Source organism: Drosophila serrata, unplaced genomic scaffold, assembly GCF_035046125.1.
Source record: "Drosophila serrata isolate PLE 108 unplaced genomic scaffold, ASM3504612v1 contig_209, whole genome shotgun sequence".
NCBI lineage: Eukaryota > Metazoa > Arthropoda > Insecta > Diptera > Drosophilidae > Drosophila > Drosophila serrata.
In genome coordinates this window covers 27423-40336 of record NW_028257107.1, presented here as the reverse complement: position 1 = coordinate 40336, position 12914 = coordinate 27423, and the positions used below count along the sequence as shown (strand labels likewise).

General features: G+C 27.6%; 1 protein-coding gene across 1 annotated transcript in view; it reads right to left on the bottom strand.

The window, feature by feature from the left end:
• LOC110185353 (putative ATP-dependent RNA helicase Dbp80) overlaps positions 1–12914 on the bottom strand; it is a 68251-nt gene that overhangs the window by 40659 nt on the left and 14678 nt on the right. The window contains exon 2 of the mRNA XM_086829501.1: positions 10966–11101. Within this exon, the coding sequence (XP_086685627.1) occupies positions 10966–11101 (136 nt within the window). The remainder of the gene's footprint in view (positions 1–10965; positions 11102–12914) is intronic.

Sequence of the window (12914 nt, the reverse complement as noted above, 5' to 3'; positions counted from 1 at the left end):
GTAGCTCCTTTATATTATTCTTAAATTTTATGAAAGTCGGGCCACTTTACCATATAGCTGCCCTAGGACCGATCGAGAAATTAATACAATTAAAAATAAAAACTTTTTCAGTTTTCAATAGATTTTCATCAAATTTAAGATGTAGCCATTTTATATTATTCTCGATTTTGTGTAAAATTTTATGAAAATCAGACTAGCTCCCATAGAACCGATCGAAAAATTAATACAATTAAAAATAATAACCTTTTTAGTTTTCAATATATTTTCATTAAATTTAAGATGTACCCATTTTATAATATTCCCGATTTAGTGTAAAATTTTATGAAAATCAGCCAACTGTATCATATAGCTCCCATAGAACCGATCGAAAAATTAATACAATTAAAAATAATAACTTTTTCAGTTTTCAATAGATTTTCATCAATTTAAGATGTAGCCATTTTATATTATTCCCGATTTTGTGTTACATTTTATGAAAATCAGCCAACTGTATCATATAGCTCCCATAGAACCGATCGAAAAATTAATACAATTAAAAATAATAACTTTTTCAGTTTTTTACAGATTTTCATCAAATTTAAGATGTAGCTCTTTTATATTATTCTTAAATTTTATGAAAGTCGGGATACTTTACCATATAGCTGCCCTAGGACCGATCGAGAAATTAATACAATTAAAAATAAAAACTTTTTCAGTTTTCAATAGATTTTCATCAAATTTAAGATGTAGCCATTTTATATTATTCTCGATTATGTGTAAAATTGTATGAAAATCAGACTAGCTCCCATAGAACCGATCGAAAAATTAATACAATTAAAATTAATAACTTTTCCAGTTTTCAATAGATTTTCATCAAATTTAAGATGTAGCCATTTTATATTATTCCCGATTTTGTGTTACATTTTATGAAAATCAGCCAACTGTATCATATAGCTCCCAAAGAAGCGATTGAAAAATTAATACAATTAAAAATAATAACTTTTTCAGTTTTCAATAGATTTTCATCAAATTTAAGATGTAGCCATTTTATATTATTCCCGATTTAGTGTAAAATTTTATGAAAATCAGCCAACTGTATTATAAAGCTCCCATAGAACCGATCGAAAAATTAATACAATTAAAAATAATAACTTTTTCAGTTTTCAATAGATTTCCATCAAATTTAAGATGTAGCCATTTTATATTATTCCTGATTTTGTGTAAAATTTTATGAAAATCAGACTAGCTGCCATAGGACCGATCGAAAAATTAATACAATTAAAAATAATAACTTTTTCAATCTTGAATAGATTTTCATCAAATTTCAGATGTACCCATTTTATATTATTCCCGAGTTTGTGTAAAATTTTATGAAAATCAGCCAACTGTATCATATAGCTCCCATAGAACCGATCGAAAAATTAATACAATTAAAAATAATAACTTTTTCAGTTTTCAATAGACTTTCATCAAATTTAAGATGTAGCCATTTTATATTATTCTCAATTTTATGTAAAATTTTATGAAAATCAGACTAGCTGCTATAGGACCGATCGAGAAATTAATAGAATTAAAAATGATAACTCATTAAATTTGAGATTTAGCCGTTTTATATTATTCTAAAATTTTGTGTAAAATTGTATGTATGTATCATAAAGGTGTCACAGAACGGACCGAGAAATGAAAACAATTCAAAATAATAACTTTTTCAGTTTTCAATAGATTTTCATCAAATTTAAGATGTACTTATTTAATATTATTCCCGATTTTGTGTAAAATTTTATGAAAATCAGCCAACTGTATCATATAGCTCCCATAGAACCGATCGAAAAATTAATACAATTAAAAATAATAACTTTTTCAATCTTGAATAGATTTTCATAAAATTGAAGACGTACCCATTTTATATTATTCCCGATTTTGTGTAAAATTTTATGAATATCAGCCAACTGTATCAAATAGCTCCCATAGAACCGATCGAAAAATTAATACAATTAAAAATAAAAACTTTTTCAGTTTTCAATAGATTTTCATCAAATTTAAGATGTACCCATTTTATATTTTTCCCGATTTTGTGTAAAATTTTATGAAAATCAGCCAACTATATCATATTGCTCCCATAGAACCGATCGAAAAATTAATACAATTAAAAATAATAACTTTGTCAGTTTTCAATAGATTTTCATCAAATTTAAGATGTACCCATTTTATATTATTCCCGATTTAGTGTAAAATTTTATGAAAATCAGCCAACTGTATCATATTGCTCCCATAGAACCGATCGAAAAATTAATACAATTAAAAATAATAACTTTTTCAGTTTTTTACAGATTTTCATCAAATTTAAGATGTAGCTCTTTATATTATTCTAAAATTTAGGTCAAATTTTATGAAAGTCGGGCTACTTTACCATATAGCTGCCTAAGGACCCAATTCAAAATAATACCTTTTTTTAGTTTCTAACAGATTTTCATCAAATTTAAGATGTAGCTCTTTTATATTATTCTAAAATTTTGTGTAAAATTTTATGAAAGTCGGGCCACTTTACCATATAGCTGCCCTAGGACCGATCGAGAAATTAATGCAATTAAAAATAAAAACTTTTGCAGTTTTCAATACATTTTCATCAAATTTAATATGTAGCCATTTTATATTATTCTCGATTTTGTGTAAAATACAGCCAACTGTATCATATAGCTCCCATAGAACCGATCGAAAAATTAATACAATTAAAAATAATAACTTTTTCAGTTTTCGATAGATTTTTATCAAATTTAAGATATACCCATTTTATATTATTCGCGATTTTGTGTAAAATTTTATGAAAATGAGCCAACTGTATCATATAGCTCCCATAGAACCGATCGAAAAATTAATACAATTAAAAATAATAACTTTTCCAGATTTCAATAGATTTTCATCAAATTTAAAATGTACCCATTTTATATTATTCGCGATTTTGTGTAAACTTTTATGAAAATCAGCCAACTGTATCATATAGCTCCCATTGAACCGATCGAAAAATTAATACAATTAAAAATAATAACTTTTTCAGTTTTCAATAGATTTTCATCAAATTTAAGATGTAGCCATTTTATATTATCCTCGATTTTGTGTAAAATTTTATGAAAATCAGACTAGCTGCCATAGGACCGATCGAGAAATTAATACAATTAAAAATGATAACTCATTAAATCTGAGATTTAGCTGTTTTATATTATTCTAAAATTTTGTGTAAAATTATATGAATGTATCATATAGGTTAGGTGTCACAGCAACGACCAAGAAATGAAAACAATTCAAAATGATAACTTTTTCAGTTTTTAACAGATTTTCATCTAATTTAAGATGTAGCTCTTTTATATTATTCTAAAATTTTGTGTAAAATTTTATGAAAGTCGGGCTACTTTACCATATAGCTGCCTAAGGACCCAATTAAAAATAATAACTTTTTCAGTTTCTAACAGATTTTCATCAAATTTAAGATGTAGCTCTTTTATATTATTCTTAAATTTTATGAAAGTCGGGCCACTTTACCATATAGCTGCCCTAGGACCGATCGAGAAATTAATACAATTAAAAATAAAAACTTTTTCAGTTTTCAATAGATTTTCATCAAATTTAAGATGTAGCCATTTTATATTATTCTCGATTTTGTGTAAAATTTTATGAAAATCAGACTAGCTCCCATAGAACCGATCGAAAAATTAATACAATTAAAAATAATAACCTTTTTAGTTTTCAATATATTTTCATTAAATTTAAGATGTACCCATTTTATAATATTCCCGATTTAGTGTAAAATTTTATGAAAATCAGACTAGCTGCTATAGGACCGATCGAGAAATTAATACAATTAAAAATAAAAACTTTTTCAGATTTCAATAGATTTTCATCAAATTTAAGATGTACCTATTTTATATTATTCCCGATTTTGTGTAAAATTTTATGAAAATCAGCCAACTGGATCATATAGCTCCCATAGAACCGATCGAAGAATGAATACAATTAAAAATAAAAACTTTTGTAGTTTTCAATAGATTTTCATCAAATTTAAGATGTAGCCATTTTATATTATTCTCGATTTTGTGTAAAATACAGCCAACTGTATCATATTGCTCCCATAGAACCGATCGAAAAATTAATACAATTAAAAATGATAACTTTTTCAGTTTTCAATAGATTTTCATCAATTTAAGATGTAGCCATTTTATATTATTCCCGATTTAGTGTAAAATTTTATGAAAATCAGTCAACTGTATTATAAAGCTCCCATAGAACCGATCGAAAAATTAATACAATTAAAAATAATAACTTTTTCAGCTTTTAACAGATTTTCATCAAATTTAAGATGTAGCTCCTTTATATTATTCTTAAATTTTATGAAAGTCGGGCCACTTTACCATATAGCTGCCCTAGGACCGATCGAGAAATTAATACAATTAAAAATAAAAACTTTTTCAGTTTTCAATAGATTTTCATCAAATTTAAGATGTAGCCATTTTATATTATTCTCGATTTTGTGTAAAATTTTATGAAAATCAGACTAGCTCCCATAGAACCGATCGAAAAATTAATACAATTAAAAATAATAACCTTTTTAGTTTTCAATATATTTTCATTAAATTTAAGATGTACCCATTTTATAATATTCCCGATTTAGTGTAAAATTTTATGAAAATCAGCCAACTGTATCATATAGCTCCCATAGAACCGATCGAAAAATTAATACAATTAAAAATAATAACTTTTTCAGTTTTCAATAGATTTTCATCAAGTTTAAGATGTAGCCATTTTATATTATTCCCGATTTTGTGTTACATTTTATGAAAATCAGCCAACTGTATCATATAGCTCCCATAGAACCGATCGAAAAATTAATACAATTAAAAATAATAACTTTTTCAGTTTTTTACAGATTTTCATCAAATTTAAGATGTAGCTCTTTTATATTATTCTTAAATTTTATGAAAGTCGGGATACTTTACCATATAGCTGCCCTAGGACCGATCGAGAAATTAATACAATTAAAAATAAAAACTTTTTCAGTTTTCAATAGATTTTCATCAAATTTAAGATGTAGCCATTTTATATTATTCTCGATTATGTGTAAAATTGTATGAAAATCAGACTAGCTCCCATAGAACCGATCGAAAAATTAATACAATTAAAATTAATAACTTTTCCAGTTTTCAATAGATTTTCATCAAATTTAAGATGTAGCCATTTTATATTATTCCCGATTTTGTGTAAAATTTTATGAAAATCAGCCAACTGTATCATATAGCTCCCAAAGAACCGATTGAAAAATTAATACAATTAAAAATAATAACTTTTTCAGTTTTCAATAGATTTTCATCAAATTTAAGATGCAGCCATTTTATATTATTCCCGATTTAGTGTAAAATTTTATGAAAATCAGCCAACTGTATTATATAGCTCCCATAGAACCGATCGAAAAATTAATACAATTAAAAATAATAACTTTTTCAGTTTTCAATAGATTTTCATCAAATTTAAGATGTAGCCATTTTATATTATTCCTGATTTTGTGTAAAATTTTATGAAAATCAGACTAGCTGCCATAGGACCGATCGAAAAATTAATACAATTAAAAATAATAACTTTTTCAATCTTGAATAGATTTTCATCAAATTTCAGATGTACCCATTTTATATTATTCCCGAGTTTGTGTAAAATTTTATGAAAATCAGCCAACTGTATCATATAGCTCCCATAGAACCGATCGAAAAATTAATACAATTAAAAATAATAACTTTTTCAGTTTTCAATAGATTTTCATCAAATTTAAGATGTAGCCATTTTATATTATTCCCGATTTAGTGTAAAATTTTATGAAAATCAGCCAACTGTATTATAAAGCTCCCATAGAACCGATCGAAAAATTAATACAATTAAAAATAATAACTTTTTCAGTTTTCAATAGATTTCCATCAAATTTAAGATGTAGCCATTTTATATTATTCCTGATTTTGTGTAAAATTTTATGAAAATCAGACTAGCTGCCATAGGACCGATCGAAAAATTAATACAATTAAAAATAATAACTTTTTCAATTTTCAATAGATTTTCATCAAATTTCCGATGTACCCATTTTATATTATTCCCGATTTGTGTAAAATTTTATGAAAATCAGCCAACTGTATTATAAAGCTCCCATAGAACCGATCGAAAAATTAATACAATTAAAAATAATAACTTTTTCAGTTTTCAATAGATTTCCATCAAATTTAAGATGTAGCCATTTTATAGTATTCCTGATTTTGTGTAAAATTTTATGAAAATCAGACTAGCTGCCATAGGACCGATCGAAAAATTAATACAATTAAAAATAATAACTTTTTCAATCTTGAATAGATTTTCATCAAATTTCCGATGTACCCATTTTATATTATTCCCGAGTTTGTGTAAAATTTTATGAAAATCAGCCAACTGTATCATAAAGCTCCCATAGAACCGATCGAAAAATTAATACAATTAAAAATAATAACTTTTTCAGTTTTCAATAGACTTTCATCAAATTTAAGATGTAGCCATTTTATATTATTCCCGATTTAGCGTAAAATTTTATGAAAATCAGACTAGCTGCTATAGGACCGATCGAGAAATTAATAGAATTAAAAATGATAACTCATTAAATTTGAGATTTAGCCGTTTTATATTATTCTAAAATTTTGTGTAAAATTGTATGTATGTATCATAAAGGTGTCACAGAACGGACCGAGAAATGAAAACAATTAAAAATAATAACTTTTTCAGTTTTCAATAGATTTTCATCAAATTTAAGATGTACTTATTTAATATTATTCCCGATTTTGTGTAAAATTTTATGAAAATCAGCAAACTGTATTATAAAGTTCCCATTGAACCGATCGAAAAATTAATACAATTAAAAATAATAACTTTTCCAGATTTCAATAGATTTTCAACAAATTTAAAATGTACCCATTTTATATTATTCGCGATTTTGTGTAAAATTTTATGAAAATCAGCCAACTGTATCATATAGCTCCCATAGAACCGATCGAAAAATTAATACAATTAAATAATAACTTTTTCAATCTTGAATAGATTTTCATAAAATTGAAGACGTACCCATTTTATATTATTCCCGATTTTGTGTAAAATTTTATGAATATCAGCCAACTGTATCAAATAGCTCCCATAGAACCGATCGAAAAATTAATACAATTAAAAATAAAAATTTTTTCAGTTTTCAATAGATTTTCATCAATTTAAGATGTACCCATTTTATATTTTTCCCGATTTTGTGTAAAATTTTATGAAAATCAGCCAACTATATCATATTGCTCCCATAGAACCGATCGAAAAATTAATACAATTAAAAATAATAACTTTTTCAGTTTTCAACAGATTTTCATCAAATTTAAGATGTAGCCATTTTATATTATTCCCGATTTAGTGTAAAATTTTATGAAAATCAGCCAACTGTATCATATTGCTCCCATAGAACCGATCGAAAAATTAATACAATTAAAAATAATAACTTTTTCAGTTTTTTACAGATTTTCATCAAATTTAAGATGTAGCTCTTTATATTATTCTAAAATTTAGGTCAAATTTTATGAAAGTCGGGCTACTTTACCATATAGCTGCCTAAGGACCCAATTCAAAATAATACCTTTTTTAGTTTCTAACAGATTTTCATAAAATTGAAGATGTAGCTCTTTTATATTATTCTAAAATTTAGGTCAAATTTTATGAAAGTCGGGCTACTTTACCATATAGCTGCCCAAGGACCGATCGAGAAATTAATACAATTAAAAATAATAACTTTTTCAGTTTTCGATAGATTTTTATCAAATTTAAGATATACCCATTTTATATTATTCGCGATTTTGTGTAAAATTTTATGAAAATGAGCCAACTGTATCATATAGCTCCCATAGAAGCGATCGAAAAATTAATACAATTAAAAATAATAACTTTTTCAGTTTTCAATAGATTTTCATCAAATTTAAGATGTAGCCATTTTATATTATCGTCGATTTTGTGTAAAATTTTATGGAAATCAGACTAGCTGCCATAGGACCGATCGAGAAATTAATACAATTAAAAATGATAACTCATTAAATCTGAGATTTAGCTGTTTTATATTATTCTAAAATTTTGTGTAAAATTATATGAATGTATCATATAGGTTAGGTGTCACAGCAACGACCAAGAAATGAAAACAATTCAAAATGATAACTTTTTCAGTTTTTAACAGATTTTCATCAAATTTAAGATGTAGCTCTTTTATATTATTCTAAAATTTTGTGTAAAATTTTATAAAAGTCGGGCTACTTTACCATATAGCTGCCCTAGGACCGATCGAGAAATTAATGCAGTTAAAAATAAAAACTTTTGCAGTTTTCAATACATTTTCATCAAATTTAAGATGTAGCCACTTTATTTTATTCGCGATTTTGTGTAAAATTTTATGAAAATCAGCCAACTGTATCATATAGCTCCCACAGAACCGATCGAAAAATTAATACTAATTGTATTAATACTAATTGTAATAATTTGAGATTTAGCCGTTTTATATTATTCTAAAATTTGGTGTAAAATTGAATGAATGTATCATATAGGTGTCACAGCAACGACCGAGAAATGAAAACAATACACAATGATAACTTTTTCAGTTTTTAACAGATTTTCATCAAATTTATATTATTCTAAAATTTTATGTAAAATTTTATGAAAGTCGGGCTACTTTACCATATAGCTGCCCTAGGACCGATCGAGAAACTAATACAATTAAAAATGATAACTCATTAAATTTGAGATTTAGCCATTTTATATTATTCTAAAATTTAGTGTAAAACTTTATGAATGTATCATATAGGCGTCACAGCAACGATCGAAAAATGAAAATAATATAAAACGAGAAAGGAAGCTAACTTCGGCACGTCGAAGTTTATATACCCATGCAGATAGAACTTCTATGACTAGGAATCCATACAACATAAATTATACATATATATTTGTTTTAAAAAACAATAAAGTAATACCTGCTTTCATTTCATTCACCTATACATATTATATTTTTAGTTTTACATTCACAGATTTGCATTTTTATTCTAAATCAAACGATCGTTTGTATGGCACCTACATGATTTAGTCGTCCGATTTTCATGAATTTTGACACAATAAAACTAATATAAAATGGCTATACCTCAAATTTAATGAAAATCTGTTGAAAATATGTTGAAAACTGAAAACGTTATAATTTTGGAATGTATTAATTTCTCCATCGTTTCTATGGGAGCTATATGATATAGTTGTCCGATTTTCATAAAATTTTACACAAAATTGTAGAATAATATGAAATTACTACATCTCAAATTTGATTAAATTCTGTTGAAAACTGAAAATGTTATAATTTTTTTGTAAAAATTTTCCGATTATTCCTATCGCAGCTATATGATATAGTCGTCCGATCCGGCCCGTTCCGACATAAATTCGAGTGAGAGTATATAGATAGCTTCAAAACTGAGAGACTAGTTTGCGTAGAAACGGACGGAAGGACAACCGGACAGACGGACATTGGTTGATCGACTCGGCTGTTGATCCTGATCAAGAATATATATACGTGATATGGTCGGAGGTGCCTCCTTCATTGCGTTGCATAGTTCTGACTGAAATTATAATACCCTGCCAGGGTATAATGATAACTTTTTTCAGTTTTTAACAGATTTTCATCAAATTTTAGATGTAGCTCTTTTATATTATTCTAAATTTTAAGTCAAATTTTATGAAAGTCGGGCTACTTTACCATATAGCTACCCTAGGACCGATCGAGAAATTAATACAATTAAAAATAATAACTTTTTCAGTTTTCAATAGATTTTCATCAAATTTAAGATGTAGCCACTTTATATTAGTTTTAAATTTGGTGTCAAATTTTATGAAAATCGGACGACTATATCATATAGGTGCCATACAAACGATCGTTTGATGTAGAGCAAAACGCAAATCTGTGAATGTAAAACTGCAAATATAATATGTATACGTGCATGAAATGAAATCAGGTATTACTTCATTGATTTATAACATAAAATTTGACACAAAATTGTAGAATAATATAAAATGGCCATAGCTCAAATTTGATGAAAATCTGTTGAAAACTAAAAATGTTATACTTTTTAATTGAATTAATTTCTCGATCGTTCCTATGAGAGCTATATGATATAGTCGTCCAATTTTCATAAAATTTTACACAAAATTGTAGAATAATATGAAATGGCTATATCTTAAATTTGATTAAATTCTGTTGAAAACTAAAAATGTTATCGTCACCGCGATTGTCAGTCTTCCGACAACAGCCACCGCCATTCTCATTCCTCTCAAATTTCTCTCGATCGTTCCTATAGGAGCTATATGATATATTAGTCCGATTTTCATAAAATTTTACACAAAATTGTAGAATAATATGAAATGGCTATATCTCAAATTTGATCAAATTCTGTTGAAAACTGAAAATGCTATAATTTTTTTGTAAAAATTTTCCGATCATTCCTATGACAGCTATATGATATATTCGTCCGATCCGGCCCGTTCCGACATATATACGAGTGAGAGTATATAGAAGACTAACTGCAAAGTTTCATTCAGATAGCTTCAAAACTGAGAGACTAGTTTGCGTAGAAACAGACAGACGGACAGACGGACATGGCTAGATCGACTCGGCTGTTGGTCCTGATCAAGAATATATATACTTTATATAGTCGGAGGTGCCTCCTTCACTGCGTTGCAAACTTCTGACTGAAATTATAATACCCTGCAAGAGTATAACAAAGGTACGCCTTAGACAAAAAGAAAAGAAAAAGAACATGTCAAAAGACAAGACCAGCTGTGGTTACGATTGTTTCATTGGCGCTACTTTTGAGGGGCGAGTCTGTCTCATGGGTGGGATTTGTTATTAAAATTAGTTTAATAGTTAAAAAACGGTATACTTACATGACAAAATATAATCGCTTGACCAATGCTAATGCAACCATATATATTTTGAATTGCATTATATTTTCCATCTTCATTCTTGCATTTAACATAATATTGTTTTATGTTATCCAGCGACTCTTCCTCACGCATTAATCTAAAATAAAAGATATTGTGGCTTAGGGGATTACTTCATATAAGATTTATACTGCCATAAAACTATAAAACATTTCCAACCAGTTTAGAGGCGAGTTGGCCATAAAGGGCTTTACCCTTTACTTTACCTTTACTTTTCTTCTACCAAATGAGGAAAATAGAGATTTGTTTATGGCTACCCATAGGCTTAACATAAACTTTTTTTGAAAGATCGTTTACAAAATACGATTCACTTCTTTACGTTTCATTGACTTTTACGTTGTCACTAAACAATTTCAATATCACATTGATAAAACATGATTTTATTTCACCTACAGAACATTTTTTTAGCATTTGAAAAAATTTAGCTGAATCAGTGTAGGATATAATTTTTAACAAGAAAATAAGCTAAATTCGGCTCATTTTTGTTTGTATACCCTTGTAGATTGAGCTAAGATCATGAATAATTAATACTATATATTATATTTATTTATGTTAAAAACAACAAATTATCGCCTAATTTCGTTACGTAAATACTATTTTTACAGTTTTACATTCATTTTTCATTTAGCAATAGTTACCAAAGCAGCTATAAAATGTAGTCACTCCACTTGTATAAAATTAAATCCGAAATTCTAAAATATTAAAAAAACGACACATCCGAGTAAAAACCCCTCCAAGTACAATTTGTTTAAAATAATTTCTTAATTTCTCGTTCCTATGGCATATACGACATGACAGTCCGATTTTTATAATATTAAAATCAAAATTTAAGAATATTTCAAAATGGCTGTATCTCAAAATAGATGAAACTATATATATCTATATATATATAAAAATTTCGTCTTTATTTTTCAATTATTTAAAACCTCAAAACTTTGACTTGAATCGCGCTGATTGTGGCAACAATTCGGTCAAGATCACAAATAGCGTTGGCTGTTGCATATTTGGCATTGCTGCCACATTTTTGGAAGTCGGTCGAACTGCACATTTCGACGATCGATGATTTAATAGGTGATTCAAGATTATTTGTTGGGGCTTTGATATTGCTTATCGGAGATTTTCGTCAAACAATTCCCGATGAGGTTGATGCTTACCTGAAATCGTCCTCTTTGTGGTGTCAAGTCAAGAAATAGAAATTAACCTCAAACATTAGAGGCAACTGTTGGTGTCTCGCAATATTCCTGTAGATGCTTCGACTGGATTAATATCGTTTCCGGCAAATTTTTGCGAATACACGTCATCGAAGAAGGAACTCATAAACAAAGTTTTCGCCGACATTGCCAAAATTACAATTGTCCGCCTAGAAACTAATGAACGATGTAATTCAAGCAACGATCATCAAGGGCTAATTCAATAATTCCAAATGATCTTCCATTTCAATTTAAGCAGATTCAGTTCCCAGTTCGCTTGGCGCGACGGACGAGGATGAAACGACTAATTGTTTAACGCAATTTTTAATTCGCCTAATATGCCAGGAGCTAATAATTTACCGCGAATGGAAGGGTAATAACAATCATGCTGCGGAATCTGACTTATCCGAAATTGCACAATGGTAAGCAGTTGTCCGTCAAAAAAATAATAAACAATGTAATTTAAGTAACGCTCTTCAAGAGCAAATTAAAAGGACAAGAAGTCCCAATCCCACGAATTCCAATAAGTCCATATTGTCTTCCATTTCAATTTTAACCAAATTCAGTTCCTAGTTGGATTTTGCGAAGACAATCAATAAATCGTATGATTTTATTTCGGGTATTTTTGCGTCGGAAAATAATTAAAAACAAGTAAGTAACCTAACTTAGGCACGCCGAAGTTTATAAAACCCTGCATATAGA